Source organism: Rhinichthys klamathensis, unplaced genomic scaffold (assembly GCF_029890125.1).
Source record: "Rhinichthys klamathensis goyatoka isolate OS25496 unplaced genomic scaffold, OSU_Roscu_1.1 h1tg000011l_1, whole genome shotgun sequence".
NCBI lineage: Eukaryota > Metazoa > Chordata > Actinopteri > Cypriniformes > Leuciscidae > Rhinichthys > Rhinichthys klamathensis.
In genome coordinates, this window is record NW_026606564.1 from 2,465,001 (window position 1) to 2,489,801 (window position 24,801).

Sequence of the window (24,801 nt, forward strand, 5' to 3'; positions counted from 1 at the left end):
TCAATCATTATTATATATATCTATATATGTATGTGTGTGTGTTTGTGTGTTCATACTACAGTACATTCAGTAAAAGTGTAACTGTGCAATCAATATCCCATATAGAGTAGGGCTACTGTGTAAAATTGTACAGTTTAAATGTATGCCATACAGATAAAGTGCAGGCTTGTGCATTTTCAATCATTGTCATCAAAAATGGTTCACATGTGAAAATACTGACAGAGTAGAGTAGCTACACTATTATATTGACAATGTGGCTAAGCATTTTTTTTACTATCTTTGAAAAATGACACAAGGACTTGTCATTCTGATGGCACTGATATTCACTGACATAAAAATGTACTTTTGAGAGATGAACTAAGGATTTTGAGCGAGTGACACACTTTTGCAGGTAATCCATTGTGTGCTGCTCTGCTGTTTGTACGAGCTGGTTTGATAAATGCACACTGTTTTTGCTAATCTAAAGGATGATTCGAGAAATGCATCAAAGCGACTGAGAAAAGCTGTAATCCAAAACAGAGCAGGCACTGCGTCCTCTGATTGGTCGAAAGTGACCCCTCCTTAGCAACACGCTTTTGTGTGGTGGTGTGGCACGTGGTAACTAGGCAATGTCTCTTTAACTTGTATCGTGAAGTTTTCAGCCGTGGAAGAGTGTGCGAGGGAACTCCAGCACAATAAAAGTGCAAAAGATTACGGAAAACTGACGAACACGAACATATATGAGGTTAAACTGATGGAAAACATGATGTTTTTAACTCACCTTCCGTTCGGAAGAGATTTAGAGGATTTGCAGTCTAAACTCGACACAGAAGAGCTTATAGGACTCAGAAGTGGGTTATAACAGGACTGTGTTGTCTTCGATATAACGGATTTATTTTTAAACACATTTATTTTCAAAATTACCGGATGTTCCAATATAACGTCCCGTTGGAACGAAAAGAAACTCGTGGAAATATTTAAACATCCTGAAGTTTCAGTATTAAATAAAATGGGAGATGACAATGAGCTGCTTGGATCCTCTGAGTTTATCAAAGGTAATAAGATGAATATAGTTACTATATCGTTTTTTATAAAACAAAGGTTCAAAGGCAAATATAACCTATTTTCTAATCTGCCCAATCCATATGTAAATGTCTTATAACATCAATATCCTAGCATAACGTGTTGCACTTTGTAATAAATTTCACGGGTGTTATAATGATTTACAGATCAGTTATTTATGTACATTCAAATATAGATAATATAATGAAAGTAATTTAAATGTTAGCTTTTGCTTCCAGTTGCTATCTTCAGATTGCTATGCACTCACTGTAAAAAAATATATGATCTATACATTATGACAACATGTTTTTACATTGCTTTAACTCATCAAAATAAGTTAAGCAATTTTCAACTTTTTTTATGAGTTATACAAGATTTAAATGGAAATGACTTAAATATCCTAGTTGATTGTACTTAAAAAATTATGGCAGCAACTTTTTTTTTACAGTAGTCCAGTTATATACAATAGGCCGTGTTATGTAAGAGATTTAAAGTGGTTTACCATCTACTCATTCTGTATTCAGTTGTATTTTCTTTCCCCCAGATCGACTGTATTTCGCTACTCTCAGAGGCAAACCCAAGAGCACAGCAAACACACATTTCTTCTGCACAGATGATGAATTTATATATGAAAAGTAAGTCTTTGTAAGTTTTTAACTGACCATGTAAAATTCTGCTCATATTTGATTGTTTCATTTCATGACAAATGGTGACTTTATGGTCCATTTCTGTCTCAAGTTTTTATGCAGATTTTGGACCCCTCAATCTGGCAATGCTGTACAGATATTGCTGCAAACTGAACAAAAAACTAAAGGCAAGATCTTTGAATCAAATGGCTCAGTGTTTGCATTACAGTGCTTGTTGTATTCCTTCACCAGAAATTCATATTCTACTCACTGATCAAATAGGCTATTATGTTTTTCATTTTCATATTTGGCCTGATAGATAAACATTGAGAACAGACTTTTTAGTTAGCAGACAAATTAGTTTGGTTGCCTAAAAGAAATTAGAATGGCTTGCTGAGAAAACATTTTTCTCTCGTTCCAGAAAAAAGGTCAAAATTCAAAACATGTGATTATGAGTATATAGAAATGTATGAATCTTAGATAACAGAACTTAAAGATGCTTTCCTGGAAAACCATGAAGGCTAATCCCTTGCAAATAGGTAGGTTAAGCCCAGCCTTACAAAAATAAATGAAAATCACTAATATTCAGTTTTGTAAAACCTTAACTGTGGTCACATCCGTTCACCACCAGCAGCCATGGTCATGATGTTTATATTAATAATAAGTTATTTTATGTTTTGCAAGACTGTATAATGAGTCAGAAGCAGTTCCTGCAGTGAGCAGCAGAGAGCGCTCTATTCCTGCAAGTTACACGTCTCTATAATGACACCACAGAAGTTTCTGGCATGAAGGATTGAACTTCAATGACTATCTTTGTATCTGGAGCTGACAGATTATAAGGGCTATAGGGCTAAAGGTGTTTCTGGACAGTATGTGCTTGTCTTTAGTGTGAAGTGGGTACAAAAAAATATTTGGACATCTAAGTAGCACATAACACATTTAGATTTGAAATATTAAACCAACTGGCATTTGAAAACAAATTAGTGTACAGCTTTTCTCAGAGCATCGTTTGCCATGTTTGACCAACTAGTGTTTTGGTGATTTATTTTAGTGTATGTATGAAGTCAAGTTCACAAAGTTCCTAGCAGAGTATGATTCACAACATGATCCACTAATGTTTGACAACCAAAAAGTGTCCAAAATACATTTTCTTTTCATTTTTAACAGTATATCTATTGTTTTATCATTTTAAACCTAATATCTCTCTTTAAAACAGATAGCTCCAGGTTCGGTATTGACTAATGTAGTGGCATTCATACACTTTAAAGTGTGTTTTTTTAGGCCACTGTGTAATTTCCCGTATTTTGCTGTGAAATCTTTACTGATTTTTATAAAGTAAACATAAGAATAGCCTTTTTTTATTGCTATTAATATTCCAATATGAACATTTACTGACCTGAAGCAACTTAGCTTTTTTTTAAAGGTTCATTTTTCACTTTATTTTTTTAGAAAAACCATGTTAAAATGTGAGAATCAAATATGATACATCAGGGTTTTGAGGGACGTTTATTTGTTCATCTCTCAACCGTCATTTTATTGCATTGCATTGTTTTGCCCCACAATATAAACTACAGAACTTTAAACATATATGCACCTTATGCATGTAATCTGCTATACTGTTTTATAGATCTTACTGATTTACATTACAAGCTATCAGAATTACTTTTTGATCACATAAATAAAGTATTACATTCCCAAAAACAAAAAAAAAAACGGACTATTATTTTATGCCAGGAATTACAGAGTTAAATAACAATGCAATTCCAAATGAACCTAATTGGCGTAATGTAATGAGAAATAGATTGTAGGAAAACTGAGTAATTCACTTCATCTTTCTCTGCCTGGGACATTTTTAATGCAGTACCATTCTACACAAAACAGCAAAATCAAAATTAAAAAGGCAAGAAGCATATGAATGACAACCAGAGCCTTAAGTATCCTTATATACTCTATTAAAGGAACAGTTCATTTTTTGGATGAACTATCTGAACACGAATATGTCTTTTGTATATCTGCAGTCTTTCACTCTGTCCAGAAAGCGCATCATCCATTACACCAGCTATGACCAACGAAAGAGAGCCAATGCAGCCGTCCTCATCGGTGCTTATGCAGTGAGTCCAGCTCTGTGTTTCTATAAGAAGGGTGTCCAATCCTTCTCCTGGAGGGCCTGCTGAGTTCAGCTCCAACCCCAATTAAACACACCTGAGCCAGCTAATCAGGGTCTTACTAGACATACTAGAAACTTCCAGGCAAGTGTTGAGGCAAGCTGGAGCTGAACACTGCAGGACAGTGGCCCTCCAGGACTGACTCCGGACACCCCTGTTCTATAACCTTAGAAGATGTTCATTTTTGTTGATTTTTACCCCCCCTCATGTTTTGGGGACACAATTATTAAAAGAACAAGAGCCATTCACAACAAGTTGAGCTCTTGTTTCAGAGTCTCTTAGATAAATTGCTAGTCATGTCTCGCTTCTTTATTCAGGTAATCTACTTAAAAAGAACTCCAGAGGAAGTGTATCGGGCCCTGATCTCTGGAACCAATGTGTCATACCTGCCCTTCAGGTGAGATACTGCACACACACGCTCAAACTGATCTGATCATGTGTCATCATGCTAGTCACACCTCATTACCATAGTCTTATACACACTGCCATGTACAGAGAAATTACATTTATTTAGCAAGGATGCATTAAATGAATTCAAAATGACTGTAATTACTTTTACGTTGTTACAAAACATTTCTTTTTCAAATAAATGCTGTTCTTTTGAACTTTCTATTTATCAAAGAATCCTGGAAAAAGTTTTCTACAGAAATATGAAACAACATTGACGATAATAAGAAATGTTTCTTGAGCAGCAAATCAGCATATTAGAATGATTTCTGAAGGGTCATGTGACACTGAACATTTAAAACTCAGCTTAGACATTGCAGCAATAAATTACATTTTTATAATACATTCAAATAGAAAACAGTTATGTTAGATTGTAGTAATATTTCACAATATTAGTGTTTTTACTCCATTTTTGATTAAATTAATGCAGCCTTGGTGAGCATAAGAGACTTCTTATGATATAAAATCTTACCAACGTTTGAACGGTAGAGTAGAGCGAATACAGTTGGAACAAGTTGGAAAACAAAAGCTAGTCATTAAAAATATGTATCTAAAGAAATAATGATCGATATGAACTATAAATAGTTAATATTTTCCACAGTTAGATGATAAAGACAAAAAATACTTTTTGTTCAAATTGAACCTGTATTTAATGGAAATGTAAACACTCATATTTAGTACCAGCTAACAGGGAACGTTCTCAGAACTTGGCTAATGTTCTGGCAAAGTTATGAACAAACATTCTTCCATTAATGTTATTAGAAAATTTGCAAAACATTTCTTTTTCAAATAAATGCTGTTCTTTTGAACTTTCTATTTATCAAAGAATCCTGGAAAAAGTTTTCTACAGAAATATGAAACAACATTGACGATAATAAGAAATGTTTCTTGAGCAGCAAATCAGCATATTAGAATGATTTCTGAAGGGTCATGTGACACTGAACATTTAAAACTCAGCTTAGACATTGCAGCAATAAATTACATTTTTATAATACATTCAAATAGAAAACAGTTATGTTAGATTGTAGTAATATTTCACAATATTAGTGTTTTTACTCCATTTTTGATTAAATTAATGCAGCCTTGGTGAGCATAAGAGACTTCTTATGATATAAAATCTTACCAACGTTTGAACGGTAGAGTAGAGCGAATACAGTTGGAACAAGTTGGAAAACAAAAGCTAGTCATTAAAAATATGTATCTAAAGAAATAATGATCGATATGAACTATAAATAGTTAATATTTTCCACAGTTAGATGATAAAGACAAAAAATACTTTTTGTTCAAATTGAACCTGTATTTAATGGAAATGTAAACACTCATATTTAGTACCAGCTAACAGGGAACGTTCTCAGAACTTGGCTAATGTTCTGGCAAAGTTATGAACAAACATTCTTCCATTAATGTTATTAGAAAATTTGTTCAGAGTTATCAGGTCTTAAATAATGTTCATAAAATGTTACCACTCAAAACATTCAAAGAACATTCAAAAATAACATTTTAAGAACTTAATTGAAATGTTAGCAACAAATAGTTTAGCTGGGAAAGTAACGTCTTGGTTACTGATGCAACCCTCCTCCCTGCTGGAGGGAACGGAGACGTTATGTCGACTGACAAATGGGGTCTCACTTGGGAGCTCCAATCACCTCTGAGTTGTAGAAAAACAACCAATGGAATTGGCGAGTGGAATTTGCATGCCAAGCCACTCCCCCGTACATACAGGTATATAAGATGGCAGCACGCATTCACTCATTAAGTTTATGCTGATGAGTCACTACAATGTTATGTCGACTGACAAAAGTTATGATCAAACGTTCTTCCATTAATGTTAGTGGAACCAAGAAGTTACTGTGAAACTGTGTTTCAACTGTACCCCACAGACCACGTTTCTCTAAATTGCACGATAACACTGAATGCTATGAAATATGGAGATTTTTAGAGGACAGACTAAAGATCACAAACATCAAAGTTCATAAAAGGACAAGAAGCTATCCAATGTTGAAGGGAGGTGGTGAAAAGCACACACACACACACACACACACACACACACACACTCAACACACAGATATTTTATCATACATTCACAAAAAACCTATATTCTTTATCTTTTTATTTAATGTTCCTTTATTTCCATATAGAGATGCTGCTTTTGGGAACTGCACATATGATCTAACCATATTAGACTGTTTACAAGGAATACGCAAGGTAAGTGTATTAAAGCGAAGAGTGCTTCGATAGCACCATCTGTTTGAGCTATTCATATTTAGGAAGAGTAAAGTTTGTGACATTCTTGACCCATTTTTTGGACCAAGGCTGGACAGTGTAGACGTATAATGCACTTTATCCCCAGAACGTAATCTTTTAGTCCAATTATCTGTCTTTTCAATCTGACAGAGGAGAAAGAATTGGCACAGGCTCTAATAGACGGATTACATAAAGGACATGCCACACAATAACTGATAACTTTCTAACAGGAAGCAACATACTAAGAAGGAAATTTGTGGGTGGAGGTTTTCAAAAAACTGCTGGGAAAGATCAGCTCTACAGCAAAATATAGATGGGCAAAAAGAAGGATGAGGAAGAAAACTAAAGATATAAGTATATTTTGTTAGTTCGTTTGTGAGAGCTATTTTTGTTCAATTTGGAGGTATTTCTTTTAGTTATTTATTATTTATATATTTATTTTTCTAATACAGAAGAGACATTATTTCATTCATTATTTTTGAAACCTGTCATAATAAAACATGTTGAGTAACCTCTGAGAAGCCTATCTGAATTTGTGTCTTGTAATATAACAATTTTCTATCCATACAGAGGAGGCATAGCCTACTTTAAATGTATTGAAATTAGTAAGGCATCTTTGAGTAAACTTCGAGTATCATTTGAGTATCTGTCCTGGTTTTTGGTAATCAAAATGTGGTCACCCTATATGTGAGGTTGAATAAAACCTTACCAGTTTGCCTTTTTAAGCATTAAGGATTTAACTTAAAGGGATAGTTCACCCAAAAATTCTGTCATCATTTACTCACCCTCAAGTTGTTCCAAACCTGTATGAGTTTCTTTCTTCTGCTGAACACAGAAGAAGATATTTAGAAGAATATGGGCAAACAAACAGTTGATGGACCCCATTTATTTCCATAGTATGGAAAGAAAAGTAAAATACTATGGAAGTCAATGGGGTCCCATCAACTGTTTTGTTACCAACATTCTTCAAAATATCTTCATTTGTGTTAACTTAAGATGTATGCATAATGGACACGTTTGAAGACACATTTCCTTAGAAGCATTTAGATTTTCATCATGTTCCATGAAATTCATGATTTGCCTTTATTTTATGAAACTTTTTCTCTTCAGGCCTTGCAGCACGGGTTCTTTGACTTTGAGAATTTTGATGTTGAAGAATATGAACATTATGAGGTATCAACTTCTTTAATATTAATATTTCATTCTCATAGATATAATCTAACTTTAAAAGTCTACAGCACTGCTACATTCTCTACAGTGGCCCCAACTGTGATAACAATAGCACTCAATATCAAACTATCAAATCAAGTGGCTTTTATTGAAGAAAAATGTATATTTTGCAAGCAAAACATTTAACCAAAAAGTAGGTCATACATTATAAAGTATTTGGACACTCTCTGATTGTCACACTGTTTACTTGTTACTGTTTACTAAAAAAAAATACTTTACTGGTTAAAAGTGATTGCAAAATATTAATTGTTGTGACATTTTATCATCAAATGTAATCAATTTCACATGTATTTAAGTATTTATCCATTTTGGTGACTTAAAAGCAATAAAGGATACAGAAAACTCATGTAAATTAAAAAAAAAATCACTTGAATTAAGCAGTTATGTATATTTGTGATGGATTCAGAAGTTTTAGTGTATCTTCTTATCTTTTGCATTACAAGCGTGTGGAAAATGGTGATTTTAACTGGATTGTCCCAGGAAAACTGTTGGCCTTCAGTGGACCTCATCCCAAGAGCCAAATAGAGAACGGTAAGCTGACACATTAGATTTGCACATAAAAACTAGCACATACAGTCCTAACAAATACCAGATTCCAGTGGTTATCGGATCAATGTTAACCCTGTTGCTATTTATTCTTTATTCAATGGCAGTTGTTTCCCAAAACCCTGTTAAACTTGCTATAAGTATAGCTATAAACATTACAAATGGCTTGTCAAACCATTTACAGTCATGGCCAAAAGTTTTGGCAGTGACATACATTTTGTGTTTCGTAATGTTTGCTGCTTCAGTTGTTGTTGATTCACACTGTTTTTAGATTATTGTGCAAGAGTGATCAGATGCATTTTAAAAGAACTGATAGTATCAGTGGAGTAACTCACTCATGAACTGATGACTGTTTTGGCTCTTTCAGGTTATCCTCTCCATGCTCCAGAATCGTACTTCTCCTACTTCCGGCAGCACAGTGTGACAGATGTTGTGCGACTGAACAAGAAAATCTATGAAGGGCGGCGCTTCACAGATGCCGGGTTTGAACATCACGACTTGTTCTTTATAGACGGCACCACACCTAGTGATCTCCTCACAAGACGCTTTCTACACATCTGTGAGAGCGCAAAGGGTGCCGTGGCCGTCCACTGCAAGGGTGAGACACTTTCTAGAATCTAGATATGTGACGAAACGTAATCTTGTTTTTATTGCATCTGGAGTGAGGTGCACTTTTGTATGTAAAATAGTGGAGTAGAAGCATTGTATGATCCTGAAATTTTCTGGCCAACATTTCAAGGTGGGTCCAATGTAGGCATGATATGGGCTTGAGGTATTGGCAATCTGAATTAACATACTGAGGCTAATTCACATAGGGAACCAACCCACGGACAAACCCACGTAGAGCTCATAACTCAAGGCCATTCTGTGCCTACATTGGCCCCACCATGAAATGTTGGCTGGGATTTGTACAATGCAATGCAGGATCCATGTTATGCTGTAAGTGAACCTGTATTTAATATAGTCTAGGTCATATTTGATGTGGTCACAGTGATATTTTGGCTAATTTCACAGATATGAAAAGGTCTGTTGTCCATTAGCAGTGTATGCATCACAGCTTGGTTCCAAAAGGGGAGAGTATAGACCTTATGTAGCCCCGCCCCTTTTCACCGCTGCGCTCGTTGGCTTTTGTCTTCCGGTCTGTATTTTCACAGCGATCTTGCCTATTTATGAATGAATGGCTGGTTTTAAAATCTTCCCGGTCTACTGACATTTGTTAAGACATCTGCTTTAAACATTACAATCCTCGTGATAACTTTCGTTAACTTTACATTAAAGCTGCTGTCCGTAACTTTTTTAAGTTAAAAATAATCCAAAATAATTATATTTAAAAAAACATATTCTGCCAGTGGTCAAAACTATCTGTTTGCCATAGCTAGATTCAAAACGGTTAGCTTGTAATAATGATTTAAATTCCAGTGGTACTGGTGGGTTTCCGCGGGAAATTCGAGCATGTCTTTGCGTCACGTCACATCTGTACACATAAAGAAGGAGTTTCGGCTAGCCGGCTATACTGCGCGTGACGAGATGTTTAGATGTATAGGCTTTTCTCGCAGCACTTTACATGATTAAACTTATGGCATCCAGAAAGATCCAAACAACAATCATCAGTGTCAACTGGAGATTCAGCAGTTATAAAACCCAAAAGACTTCATACTTCGGATTTAAGGTGGCTAGAGAAAGAGAAAGAAACAGTCTCATGCGAACACAAGGATTTAAACATCGGCGGGGCTTTTGAAAAGTGCGTGAACTCCGTGTTTTGAAGGGGTTCAAAACGGAAGAAGAGACGGCCTTTTTCTGCTGAACAAGTAAGACATTTCAATAGTTCAATCGTGTAACAGTACGTTTTCTTAATTCACACAGTTATGGAGTTTCCTTTGTTGTGCCTTTCTCGTTTTGCTATTATGGAGAATATGAATTCTGAACTACACAGGTAACCACACATTAAATTTAACATTAGTCACGCAATGCTGATGTTGTTAACATGAACAATTTGAGAACAAAGTAGGCTATAATTTGCACGGTTGCTGTAAATCGAGTTGATTAAATCTAACGAAGCTTATCATGTCGAATGCTTTTTCCCCCTTAGTTGGTCAGAACAAAAATGGATTTTACTTACTTGTTCAGAAGACATTTTCTTATGAAGGTCAAACTTTCAAAAAGTGAATCTGTGATTCTGTATGACAGTATCCACTCAGCGCGGTGACTGACAGCAGCACGCCGATTTACAACCCACGTAAAGATGATAATTCCGCGAATCACTGCAGTTACAGATTTCGAACAGAGAGATGGCGACAAAGAGGAAAAGCTACGGACTGCAGCTTTAAGTAAATCCACTTCAAAAGCTAATTATTCCTGGACAGCAAAGCCATAGAGATTTCTTTGCCATTCCGCAAAAACGGAAGTTCAAAAGATAATATTCTAAAGATGGCAGCGCCCTTGTTTCTCTGGTGCATAAGGTTTATAGGATCAAATTGCAAGCAGTATTTTTATTAATGGAACTTAACAACACACAAAACTGAAAATAAAACTATATAACACTGACAAGAACAGATGAAGATCTGATCCAAACTGGGGAAAATAAATACACAAGATAATAAGGGGTAAAACAAGGCACAGGTGCGACTGATTAATCAACTAATAAGAAACCATAGCAACCAAAGACACCGAAACTAAACACAGGAAAACAGAACTCAAAGAACCAAAATTCAGTATGAAGCACAGCTCACACTGTCACTTTAAAACAAAGCAGCTTTTTTTTGTTCAGGGTGATACATTTACGTGACCAACTTGATAATGAGCGAAATAATATTTCACGCGAAACTCCCAAATGCTCGAATTACGATTGAAATAAACTGGCACCTCCCTCAGTGGAGGGACAGAAATCTCTCAGATTTCATCAAAAAGATCTTCATTTGTGTTCCAAAGATGAACGAAAGTCTTAAGGGTTTGGAACGATATGAGGGTGAGATATTAATGACAGAATTTTCATTTTTGGGTGAACTAACCCTTTAAAGTTCATCTTTAAAAAACACTATTAATTTTTCATTCTTGCACGATTGACAATGTAATGTATTTAATTTTGTATTTAAAGTGATTGATTATATATTCATTTAGACAAAATAGTATTATATTTCAATTATTGTCATATTATGGTTGGTTATCAGCCATAACAATTATTGGCTTATTGCTATTGATTAGAAAGTCCACATCATTGCTTCCTTGTTTATTTATGTTCTTAGTTTTTGAGGATGAAGTCATGTCTTATTTTTTCTAGCTTTTACAAAAGTAACAGATGAATTAATGTAGAGTTGAAACATTGTAGAATTGGATTGGAAGCATAGGGGAGCAACCAGCGCAAACCCTCTTATGGCATTAAACAATTACTGTCAGGATTTACTAAAGACACGCAGGGAAAAATCAGCGCTGAAAAGGGATATTTTTTATTCTGACCTCATCGCATATGCATTTGTAGGAGTTTCCCTTTCAGATACCAAATTTATGGGAGGAGAGTATTTAAATTAATTATGCAAGGTGATTTACAAAGGTTTGCTCTAGTCAATTTACTGGTATTTGCGCTATTATTTACTACCCCAAAAAAGCTTGTCTTAAAGCAGACGCTAATTTGCGCTACTCTTGGTAGATTGCGTTGGCCATTATGGAAATGATCCGGTTGCGTCTGTTCTTTAATTTGCTCGTCGTCAGTAGATCACACGCAGAACATTCCACTCCCATCTGCACTTTTTTGGAATTGCGCTCTCATGCTAATTTGCCCTGTTTAGTAAATCTGGCCCTTAGTCTTTCATGGGAAGTGTTTTCTCCTGATTTATTTATTTTTTTGATGTAATTTTTTATTTGGTTTTCTCCACTAAATTATTTTCCCACTGTCTTTGCACAGCTGGCCTTGGCAGGACAGGCACTCTGATAGGCTGCTACCTGATGAAGCATTATCGCTTCACGGCGCCTGAGGCCATTGCCTGGATACGAATCTGCAGGCCGGGCTCCGTCATTGGACCACAGCAGCACTTTCTCGAACAGTAAGTTTAAACTGTCAGTAAGTGCAAGAGTCTACAGATAGACTGAGACACACAGGGACATAAAACAGTTCAGATGTAAGAACCACCCGTCAGCCAACTGCGAAATCCAATGGCGTGGGCGAAGGTATAATGCGTGTATGTCTTTTCAGCGCTCCGGTGAGGTTTAATCCATTTTTAGAATTTAGTTTAAATTTTACTTTAGCTCTGCGCTTAATCTAACTCCAATTTCAAATGATTATAAAATTTAGATTGTGCTTCTTATTAGAAAATAATTAAATATTGATTATGCTTTCATTTACACTCACCTAAAGGATTATTAGGAACACCATACTAATACTGTGTTTGACCCCCTTTCGCCTTCAGAACTGCCTTAATTCTACGTGGCATTGATTCAACAAGGTGCTGAAAGCATTCTTTAGAAATGTTGGCCCATATTGATAGGATAGCATCTTGCAGTTGATGGAGATTTGTGGGATGCACATCCAGGGCACGAAGCTCCCGTTCCACCACATCCCAAAGATGCTCTATTGGGTTGAGATCTGGTGACTGTGGGGGCCATTTTAGTACAGTGAACTCATTGTCATGTTCAAGAAACCAATTTGAAATGATTCGAGCTTTGTGACATGGTGCATTATCCTGCTGCAAGTAGCCATCAGAGGATGGGTACATGATGGCCATAAAGGGATGGACATGGTCAGAAACAATGCTCAGGTAGGCCGTGGCATTTAAACGATGTCCAATTGGCACTAAGGGGCCTAAAGTGTGCCAAGAAAACCTCCCCCACACCATTACACCACCACCACCAGCCTGCACAGTGGTAACAAGGCATGATGGATCCATGTTCTCATTCTGTTTACGCCAAATTCTGACTCTACCATCTGAATGTCTCAACAGAAATCGAGACTCATCAGACCAGGCAACATTTTTCCAGTCTTCAACTGTCCAATTTTGGTGAGCTCTTGGTAATTGTAGCCTCTTTTTCCTATTTGTAGTGGAGCTGAGTGGTACCCAGTGGGGTCTTCTGCTGTTGTAGCCCATCCACCTCAAGGTTGTGCGTGTTGTGGCTTCACAAATGCTTTGCTGCATACCTCTGTTGTAACGAGTGGTTATTTCAAAGTTGCTCTTCTAACAGCTTGAATCAGTCGGCCCATTCTCCTCTGACCTCTAGCATCAACAAGGCATTTTCGCCCACAGGACTGCCGCATGCTGGATGTTTTTCCCTTTTCACACCATTCTTTGTAAACCCTAGAAATGGTTGTGCGTGAAAATCCCAGTAACTGAGCAGATTGTGAAATACTCAGACCGGCCAGTCTGGCACCAACAACCATGCCACGCTCAAAATTGCTTGAATCACCTTTCTTTCCCATTCTGACATTCAGTTTGGAGTTCAGGAGATTGTCTTGACCAGGACCACACCCCTAAATGCATTGAACCAACTGCCATGTGATTGGTTGATTAGATAATTGCATTAATGATAAATTGAACAGGTGTTCCTAATAATCCTTTAAGTGAGTGTAGATCTTTAGTTATTCTGGGTGTCCCATACTTTTAATTATTCGTTCATTAAGGGACCCGGTGTCGCTTTGAGACTGCATCGTCAGCTCACTGACAGAAACTCGCCAGTTCTGATCTTGGTTAGAGGATGCAGGGTGAACTAATTACTTTTAAAGGGGACATATCATGAAAATCATGATTTTTTTCCGTGTTTAAGTGCTATAATCGGATCCCCGGTGCATCTACCAACCCAGAAAATGTAAAAAGTGACAACCCAACTTGGTTTGGATAAGCCTTTTTCTGCAAGCATGTCAAAAAATAAGCCGATCAGATTTCGCCCCTTCTGACGTAGGAAGGGGATCTTATTATGATATTACAGCGCCTTCATTGGCACGTTTCCACCTACAGCACCGCTGAACTCCCACAACAACAGTGTAACCAGTTCTAACGCAATGGCAAAAGTTCGAGCAAAGCATGGAAACTGTCGTTGGCTGCACAGACGAGCACAAAACACTATTTGACCAAAAAATTTCCTAGCTGTCCTCAGGGAACTGTGTCAACTTGTATAAAAGTTAAACATACATGACGGTACATGCAAGTGGATAAGATAAATCAATGTAACTCTACAACAACTACATGCATGTATCCACTAGGGCTGACTTCTAATAGTCGAGGATTCGACGATTCGATTTGGAGAGGTCTGATTCGACTATGAACCTGATAGTCGAATAGTAGGCAAGTGTTATGAGAGGTGTGACGTTATTATATAACCGTGAGACCGACGGTTATAGTTGAACACCGTCATTAGAACTCTATAACCGCCAAAACCGTGCTATTAAAATATTTTTTACAAACATTTGTTATCATAGAGAATGTTTAAATACTAATATCATCTTACGAGGGAAACGGAGGCGGAGCTAGTGGTGCGATCGGAGGCTGAGTGCTGGAGATGATTCGGGAGAGGTCTGTGCACCTTTACCGATCAGAGCGCGCGCTGACACGGAGTAAAGCCTTGTTTACTCGACGCGTCCGCACGAGCGTGAAGGTGCGGACGGCAAAAAAAATGACGCGTTGGGTGCGCAAGACCGGCAAGACCCCATTTCGCTTGGCTGTGTGCACAGCTTTTTTTGTAACAGCGCGCGCGACGCCGCATCCGAGGATGAACGACTTCAAGCCGAATCTGCCCGAGCATATACGTCTCACCGCACCGGCACGCAGTTTGCGCGTCTAAATTGCAAAGTTCATTGCAAAGTTTTTTTGTTAAGGTTTTGTTTACTGTGTGTGATTTATTTAAAATAAAGCACGTTCATTGCAACGTTTTTTTTGTGTTAAGGATTCATTTAATGGAAAGCACATTCACTTCTGGTTGTCTTGCTGTTAATTTTAAATAAACGTAGAGCGAGTTGTCCTTTAACAGACGAACAGTTATTCAACCGAACGTCTAGCTGCTATCTAAAAAAAAAAAAAAAAAAAAAAGGTTCGACTATCAGTCGACTACGGCAAAATCTAACAAATCAGATTCGACTATGAAAATCCTTAGTCGAAAACAGCCCTAGTATCCACTAACCATTCAGAAATGTCCAGTTGCAGTCTAAAAGTTGCCACCTCTTCCTGAGTGTCTCCGTAAGGCTGCACTCCGCTACTGGTTATTTCTGAGATTTTGGATGAGAGATTTGCGTTTTGTTATTGCTGGAGAGTATCTGAAGCTCGTGTAAAGGATCAGCCATCTTCTGAATAGGGGCGGGGAGCCGCAGCTCATTTGCATTTAAAGGGACACACACAAAAATGGCACGTTTTTGCTCACACCCAAAATGGCGCAAATTTGACAAGCTATAATAAATGATCTGGGTGGTATTTTGAGCTGAAATTTCACAGACACGTTCTGGGAACACCATGTATTACATCTTGTGAAAAGGGGCATAATATGTCACCTTTAAGACAGGCCGTGCATTTTCTCATCCAAATGATGTGCTCCATTCATTGGTCCCTCAGTAGGATCTACTCTAAACACAGATTTGAGGAAACACCAGACTCCACATTAATCTATACTAGAAATAATGATTTCAGAATCATACAGAATAAATCAAGATTACCATTTTATTTGCTAGGTAAAAATTTAAAATTCCAATTACACAAGTAAACAATTAAAAGCCAATTCAGAAATAATAAACGCATAACATCAATTGCTCAAAGATGACTCTAAGAGTAAGAAATGCACCTGACAGAGACACACAGTGGTGTGTGAGTGTGTTCCGAGTGCAAGACTCAGGAAGTTTGCACACACAGCACTGCATGGGGGTTTTCTGGTTACAGATTCCCAAAGACTGCTCTGCCACTTTCCCTATACCCAGTCCAGTTCAAAAGGCTTGTACAAATATTTTTAAAGGTGTTTTGGGTCTAATCATGTACCCCAGAGGGTAACACCTGGTTTCGGGGGAGAGGAGAGACTTATCAGAGAAGAGACACCACCCAAAAAGGATAAATTAATTCTCCTAAGTTTTCAATCTTTTTCATAATACCAATGACTGCAATGAAATTGAGACCATTTTACCAATCGCATGTGATATATAGACATTCTCAGTGAACTTTCAGTGACTTGGAATGGAAGGGAGTAGGGAGAGGAAGGATACATTATAAATGAGGACATAAGTTTGGGAAAGGCGATGTCCTGTGCTCTATCTTTGAGGTCTTCTCTCCAGGGATCTCAGCATTTGTCTTGGCAGGGAAATCAAGTCTTGCACAGAGGCCATGTTCAGAAGTGCTTTCTTTCTCTGTCTTAAGGAAGCAGCACAGTATGTGGGTGCAAGGTGATCTCCATCGCTCAGTGCAGAAGCAGCAGCAGCTGAGGCAAAGCCGACAGCAGGAGAGAAACATGTCCCATCTCATCTCCAACATGGACAACATGTCCATCGACAGCACCATTCTGAAGCCAGCAAGTGTGGATGAGGTGCTGAAGGAACTGAATCCACCAATCATATTTGAGTGCACAATACAGTAAAAATGTTGTTGACACTGTGTTTTGTTACACTACAGAATGAGTTCAGAGAAGAGGACATGATTCCAACGCAAGGAGACAAACTACTAGCCTTAAAGGGCCAACGCCACCCCAGATCTACAACCACAGTGCTTAGGTAGACCTTCAGTTATTCTAAATAAAGGAAATGAGTGTTCTTTCAGCCAATGAAATCACTCTTGGTTGTAAGAAGAACTGATTTTTGAATTAAAGGGTTTAAAGGGTTAAAACACATTTTAACTCACTAGCCAATTTGGCGGGTTATGATGTTCTCCAACCAGAAGACTCCAACATTAGCAAAACAAAGTGTAAAGAGGGTCTCACACACTGGACAAGAAGTGACACATCTTTCAAATTAAAAAATAAAGTTTTGCCTGTATAAAAGTGATTAGATTCACTGTTTTGGATTGAACTTGAAAATGTGAGTATGAATGCAGCATCCACTGTGTAATACGTGTGGTCCTGTCCCAAATGGCACCCTAAACACTTGTGATCTTCTTACAAGTCCGCACTTTCTTGACCTAATGCAATTACTGCGGAGCGTGGGCTCGGCAAAAGCGCGCATCGAGGGTGGGGGTGCTCACGACCACCCTTCTGAAACCTAAAATGAAGAAGGAAAATGGACTTCATGCTCATGCGGCGGCCATAGTAAGTCCACAAGACCATGCATATGAAGTGTGCCCTTTGGGACAGGGCATGTGAGATGTCTGAGGTGCGGTGTGGCACTTCCCGGTGTACGACTGGAGCCCTAGGAGACAAGGTTACTTTTTTCTTTAGTGAATGTCAATGGAGGACAATATTCAATACACTAATTTCAGTATGCTTACTTTTTGGGAAAACAGCTGATCACTGTTTGAATTGAAAGCCTGCCCGCTGAATGTGTTTACCATTAAACATTAATTTGGGAGTGAGGTATATGTGGAGCTATTAATAAATTCTGTTTTATAAGAGAAGTCACAGGGAATTTAGTTATTTCGGTGTCATTTTATTTTTATGGTATCTGCAAACAATGATTGACTGTCATAAAACTGAAAGCCAATGAATGAGTCAGAAACAGTTTTAAGAACATATTCAATGATATTGATAATCTGGGTAATTTCTGAAAAATAAAATTCTGTTTTTTGGCGAGTATAAGTTATAATAAATAACTAAAGCATTGCAGAGATATAAATGCACTTCAATATGAGCAATCATTTTTAAAACAGGAAGTATTGCACAGAGAAAGCTTCCTTCCTTTCATGAGGACATTTTTGTTTATTTTATCATTACCTTTTAATAAACTACTCTGCTATTTGTCTTTTTTTTTTTTTTTTTGGCAGTGGGATAACCTCAGCTCCGGGCACCATTTCCCCTCCCAAGTCTTCCAAAGCTCCTCTCTTCCTCTCCTCCACCACTGCACCACAAAGACTGACGCGAAGCCCTTCATCCTCCGCCAGCAATCTAAAAAGGTACATTGAAGTGAATGCACAGCCTGGGTGTTTTTTTTTGGATGGGGTTCATTACAGATGTTGTTAACCCCCCTTTATGCATCCTGAACAGCTTCAGTCCCCGTTTAGCCCATTCCCTCAGCAACCTCTATAATGACAACAACTTCAGTGATGATGAAACCAGCACACCTCCTGCCTCTTTCATGCCCTCCCCATCTCCTGCCCTAACCCAGTGTCCCCCAGCACTTCCATCCGGCTTCAGCTTTGGGTACACCACTTCTGACCCCCGACTTCCTCCCTCCCATGTAAACTTCAATCAAGAAGCCAACGCTAACCTCACTGCATCAAGCACCGTTAGTGCTAGTCGTACAGTCAGGCCTATGATCAGAGGCGGCTATAGTCGGCCGAGCCCTCGGAGAGGTCCGTTCCGCGCTGGGCTTAGTGGGTTTCCAGGACGCTACCTCAGCAGATCCATTCCAGTGAGTGACCGTCTGACAGACTGTGTTCGCCTTCGTCGTCTCTTCGGCCCTTGATTTTCACTCGCTACCTCTGCTGTTTCTGCTTATTTTCCATCTGCTACTAATTTCCCTTCAATTTAGGTTTTTCCTCAAATTTTCCTCTGGCCTCACTTCTGTGCAACAGTATTATTGTTATCTTTATGTTCGATTTTTATAACCAATGTGATTTTATAATTTAAAGGTAGGGTAAATCTAAAAGTTCGGTCATCATTTGAGCCCCATTTACACCACCAGTGACAGAGAATGTATGAATAAAACTTGCTGAGGCCGCCGAAAGTTTCTTTTCCACACATATATCATATATGTTTGTGTTTACAAGCAAATTATATAGAACAGTAAACCTTTTTACAATTTAGTTTCTTTTGTAAATCATATGCATTGAAACTTTTAGAATTACCATAAAACTTTAAATAATAGACCGGGCTTTTATTTTCCCAAATCGTCGAACTGCACCGGCTTGTATTTGAGACAGGCGTCTATATGAGACAGGCCTTTATAATTTAGTGTTGAGATGTTGTTCATTGAGATGTTGTTCCTAGAGTCTCTAATCTCTAAAAAATCTTCAAATGCTCCACGTGAAACTGCGGTCTTCCAACCTTTTACTATCGTGTCAATTAATTTTGATTAATATAAGCGAGGGAGAGAGAGCAAGACAGCGCTCGTGTTGTTTGAAGACGTGAGAGTGCGCGCGCGCGGCCGGGGCGCGCTCTCTCTCTCTCTCTCTCTCTCTCTCTCTCTCTCTCTCTCTCTCTCTCTCTCTCTCTCTCTCTCTCTCTCTCCTCGTTATGCACTGTCAAGCGCAGCAAGCGGACGCTCTGACGGGTTTTAGAAGATAAAATACAACCCGAAACTAAAAAACAGACCCGGCTTCTATTTGAGACCGGCCTTTATTTACCCAAACCTGTCGCCACACCAGGCGTGTAAAAGAGACAGGCGTCTATTCGGGACTCGGCTATTATTTGAAGTTTTACGGTACTCTTAAAACCAGAACTATTATTGATGCTATATTGGTATCGGATAACTCTAAGATATGTAAAAGTGGGGTTTTTGACGGAATATAGTCCAGACGTATTTACAGAGGAACTCAGTAAGGTCGACTGGACATCGGTGATGCAGTGCGATGATGTGGAGATGGCTTGGGATTGGTTTAAGTGGAATTTGGCACCCTGCAAAGAGTTAAGAATCAAGCAAAGGACTGAGCCTTAGACAGTATTTTAAAGATAATTAAGCAACGTAGTGATAGTTTTAAAGAAAAAGGGATAAGAATTAAAATAAATGAGGTAAGAGATAAGATAAAACTTTAAGGATGACAACATCAGTAAATTGAAGCAGGATACACAAAAAAGGTATAGAAAATATAGAAAAAGGGGTATAGAAAAAAAGACAAATAGCGTAAAATAGGGTAAATAAATGTTCAAGAATAAGTACTAATGTAGATGGACGATTGATGACTGATCAGAAGAAGGTAGCAGATTATTTTAAGTAGTTTTTTTCACTACTGTTGCTGAAAAATTGGTTAATAAGCTTCAAGCATGAACTGGGATTTTTAATGATGCATTAGTTAAGGAGTATTATGCAAAATGTTGTATTGGTGGTTTTTCGTTTACCAAAGTGAATGAGAGTAGTGTTTTTAAAAAGTTAAAGGAACTCAGAAGTAATAAAGCGACAGGGTTAGATAATATTCCAGTGAAGTACAGTATATTAAGGACTCAGCTAAATGTATTACTCCTATGGTGACCCATATTATAAATCTTTCAATTACACAAGGTAAGGTTCCTGGGGAGTTAAAATAAGCAAGAGTTATTCCCCTCTATAAGAAAGGTTGAAAGTTAAAGGTTAGAGTGTAATAATTATAAGCCAGTTTCTTAAGTGTTTTATCAAAAGTGATCATGGAAAAGATCATGTATGGTCAGGTTGAAGACTATAACTTTAAGTGTAATATACACTGTACAGTTACAGTCGGGTTTTAGGAGGCTGCACTCCACAAAGACAATGATTATGTTTTTAAGAAAAGAAATGGACAGAGGCAAATTATGTGGGATTGTGTTGCTGGATCTGCAGGAGGCATTTGATACAGTAGATCACAGCATTCTGCTTTGGAAAGTTAAAGCAATGGGATTTAGTAATAAGGCCTGCGAGTGGATAAGTCTTACCTTGCCAATAGGTGTCAAATGGTTGATTTAAATAAGGGGTTTTCTCTGGTTGTTTATCTATTTCATGTGGAGTTCTGCAGGGGAGTGTGTTAGGTCCATTTTTTTATTTTTTATTAATGATTTTAAAAAAAGCCTTTTGCAATGTACTTTTTTATATGCAGATGATGCAGGAATAATTGTTTCTCACAAGGGGAAAGAAAATGCTGAAGCTGAGCTAAGTAGAGAGATTGAAAAGGTTTCCAAATGGTTTATAGATTATAGACTCTTAACATTCTCAACTCTATAAAGAAAGAAAAATTGCAGACTACTCACAATAAATTGAGCAGGGTTACGCTGAAAATCCATCTGCAGCTGCATCTTAATGATGAACATTTTAGGGATCAAGCTGAAAGGGATTTTGGTTTTTGTTTAAAGGTTTTAAATTGTGTGATGTTAAATTTGATAGTGATTTCACTCCATATATGACCTGTTCTTCCATTTAAAAAATTTTGTATGAATACATGGGACTTTCTTATACAATTTTATAAAACGTGTCTAATAAAGCAAACAAGCAATCAAATGCTCGAGAAAGGTGACCTGAGCTTCACTGACACAGTCTTCACTCCTATTAATTGTTAGACATTTCCCAACTTTCATGTCACTAGACACCTACATCCTGACGCCAATGGTCACTGTTGCTTTCTGTGTTAGGTAAAGTTACTTTTAAAATTAATGCATTACAATATTGCATTTCTCCCCAAAATAGTAACCAATTGTGTCACTTAGTAGTTACTTTTTATGGAAAGTAATGCATTGTTACTTTTGCGTTACTTTTTCTCACCTGGGCTTGCTTGCTTTATTGTTTAAAAACAAAGTTATTTGGGAAATCTAAAGGCTTTTTCAAACCAAAGGTGAAATTAATAATCCTCAGGTTGAAGGAAATGCAAATTCACACATGTACAGCTGCTGGAAAGCAGAAGACTAGGATGCAGGAGAAGAACAAATGAAACAAATGTGGTTTATCTAAAGTCATTTTTGCTTATTAGTATGGTTGAATTGGTTTATTTAACGCTGCTGACCTTCGATGATCCAAAGACATTGGTTAATAAAGTGAGATTAAATACATAAAGTATATTTGTGTAATTTAACAAAACAAAGTAGCTTCTATTGTTTGAAAAAGTAACAGATATTTTGTTGTAAATTTAAAAGTAATGCATTACTTTAAGTTAATTGAAAAAAGTAATCTGATTGTTACTTTTAATGCGTTACCCAAAACGCTGTGTAACATGCGTGCTGTTCGTCACTGGTAGTGTGAATGGGGCATTGCTCACCTTCATGCCATTCCAAACATGTATAGGTTCTTTCTACCGTGGAACAAAAAAAAAAGTGATATTAGACTTAGTTTACCTAATTTAAATATATGCAAATGCAAATAAGATTTGAGCTGCAGCGGAGGCAAAGATTTACAGCAAATAACTACTGATATTGGGGTGTTCCTCATAATTATTACAAAGGTGCAGTATACCATTGTTTGGTGAATTACATGGTCATAATCCAGTCATTTTAAAAGGAATCATGCTGATAGGTTAACTGGTCATACGAATTCGCCATTTTGACCAATAGAAAGCTACTAGGTCTGAAAGTGACTTCTGTGTGAGCTGTACTTCATAGATCGCTGCACTACTGACAAACAATGGACTTGCTACTTGCTAATAAAATCACAGACATGCTGCTGCTGCACATGAAACATACATGAATTAGCCCTGTGTCAAGATCTGTCAGGGATCTGTAAGAGAGAGGACCCAAATGCAGAATAACAGTGAAGTTTTTTTTTTCAATAACAGGACTGTAGACACGGCACAATAAGTAGAGTGAGACATGCAACACTAGTTAAACCAATAGGACAGGGTGACCACTGAGACCAGTCTTGGGTGACTAGGACTAGAGGACAGCTTGGGAGACAGCACCAGGGATGGTGGGAAGGACCAGGCAGGAACACAAGGAACCTGAGGCTTGATGCTTGATCTCTCAGAAGTAGATCCAGTCTTGGCTGCCAGGCCGTTAGAATCAGTGGCCAGGAAAACTCAGGACACAGGGCAGGGCAAGACTGAACACAAGACTCACAATGAACAAGACAAGACACAAGATAAACAGGCAAGGCACAGAGAGTAAATAAATAAAACAAGAGGCAAAATAAAACTGAAACCAAGAACTATGATTAAAAAAAAAAAAAAAAAACCTAGGAAGAAAATGACTGGAACTTTCAATCAAAAAATAAAACAAAAGAACAAACTTGCAGAGAACTAGAAACTTTATACTGGAGAGGATTCACTAGAGCTAAAAACCAGATCAAATACACAACTAGAACAACGTTTATCCATAAGCACAGGCAAGCAAACAGGAGACACACCACAAAGCAAACAATGATCCATTAAAATAACATCAAGGAAATCAGCACAATATAAAGGGAGCAGAGAGGAGCACATGGCCAACACAAACAAAGACAGAGCCGAACAAGGAAACATTAAACAGTGGCATGCACACGACAGACAAGACTGTCAAGAGCAGGACCCTGACACCATGATACAGGTGGAGCTGGGGAAGGTGGAGGGTTTCTGAAAGCGCACTGCAGACTGCTAACAGCAAACACTACCAGTATTTGAATGTTGAGCTGCAGCTCATTGGTCACTGATGCAACAGCAACCAATCAGCTGCCCTATCCAGATAACGACTTGATCACTACCAATTGAGTTAAGGAGCTATCAGCCTGCTCCTAAGTGATCTATTCCTATACATTTCTTACTACGAAATACCTTTAGATCATTTTAATTCAAGTGTGCTCTTAAAGCCAATTCCATTTCCCTCTGTTTATAAATCCCATTAAGGCTAAAATTAAATTAGGTTTATTGCCTAGATTTATTTTTCCCAATTAGCGCTCCAGAGGAGGTCAGGCTGCAGATTGTGGACAGTCGGAGTTGGGAAATCTCACAGAGAAATCACATTGTGTGTCCCAGACATTGATTTTTTAGCCCGACTATGAATCTCTCTAGTATGAGGATATCATTGTTTTAATTTGTCCTGCATCTCCTAGCAATGAGGTTTTTTTGTGTTTGGAATGACTTGAAGGTCTGGTAGTATGTGATCCTCAGTATCTGTAACCCCAGTGTTTTAAAATCTGTTCAGATTTTATAAGTTGTGTACTGAATTCCAGCCTTTAGTATGCTTTGCACATGTCCTTTCATATCAGTTTCTTAATGTCAATCTCTCTTTCCACAGTCCCTTCAGTCCGAATATGCTCAGTACTAAGGCTGTAATTATACACTGATGGCCGCAGCTGACCTTTTAACCATGGACGAATCATTCTGTGGACGGATCTCTCCTAAAAGCTGATAAAATGTTAAACATACACTGGGCGTAAAGTGTTCATTAATACATTTATACAGTGTTTCAATTTAGAAAATAATATCTGTAAGTCTGATGTATTATTCAGAAATGTATTTAGTAATTTTATTTTTTTCTTCATCCAAAATCAAACATATCTGCTGGTATTTGTTTGTGACTACCATTACAGTAGCTCACGATTTTGTTGGAAGTCACAATTGTAATGAAAAAAATCTTAGCAGCGTGTCTGTGCATGAGTGCGTGAAAGTATGAATGCGTGTTTGAAGAAATATACATGTATGATAACATGACTATGACTATGTTACTGATTCAGTTATGTTTAGTAATACGATTGTACAGAAATCATGATTTTTAAAACATTTTGTACAGATAACTAATAATTGGAAAATACCTTAATAACTGGAATATTTTAGATGCATTAAACCGCTGTCATTACAGATCTCTTCATTTGTATAGGCTGTGAGGTGGTGATTCTTTGT

The 24,801-nt window shown here is 37.6% G+C and overlaps 1 protein-coding gene across 1 annotated transcript; it reads left to right on the plus strand.

Moving 5' to 3' along the window:
- The first annotated feature begins 600 nt into the window (after positions 1-600).
- cdc14aa (cell division cycle 14Aa) lies at positions 601-24,801 on the plus strand. The gene is made up of 15 exons (XM_056263915.1): positions 601-1,034; positions 1,586-1,676; positions 1,780-1,855; positions 3,686-3,778; positions 4,150-4,229; positions 6,418-6,484; positions 7,634-7,696; positions 8,197-8,284; positions 8,667-8,897; positions 12,198-12,336; positions 16,612-16,777; positions 16,864-16,961; positions 18,163-18,291; positions 18,383-18,749; positions 24,197-24,801. Exons 1-15 carry the CDS (start codon positions 989-991, stop codon positions 24,224-24,226), a joined length of 1,764 nt encoding a protein of 587 aa, XP_056119890.1. The 5' UTR covers positions 601-988; the 3' UTR covers positions 24,227-24,801.

What these genes read in the sequence shown, in the direction of transcription:
- cdc14aa (XM_056263915.1), top strand. Translation starts at nt 989, where the DNA reads ATGGGAGATGACAATGAGCTGCTTGGATCCTCTGAGTTTATCAAAG. An exon ending in GATGAATTTATATATGAAAA is followed by an intron (nt 1,677 to 1,779) that starts GTAAGTCTTTGT and finishes TTCTGTCTCAAG; the next exon opens with TTTTTATGCAGATTTTGGAC. An exon ending in ACCTCAGCAGATCCATTCCA is followed by an intron (nt 18,750 to 24,196) that starts GTGAGTGACCGT and finishes CTCTTTCCACAG; the next exon opens with TCCCTTCAGTCCGAATATGC.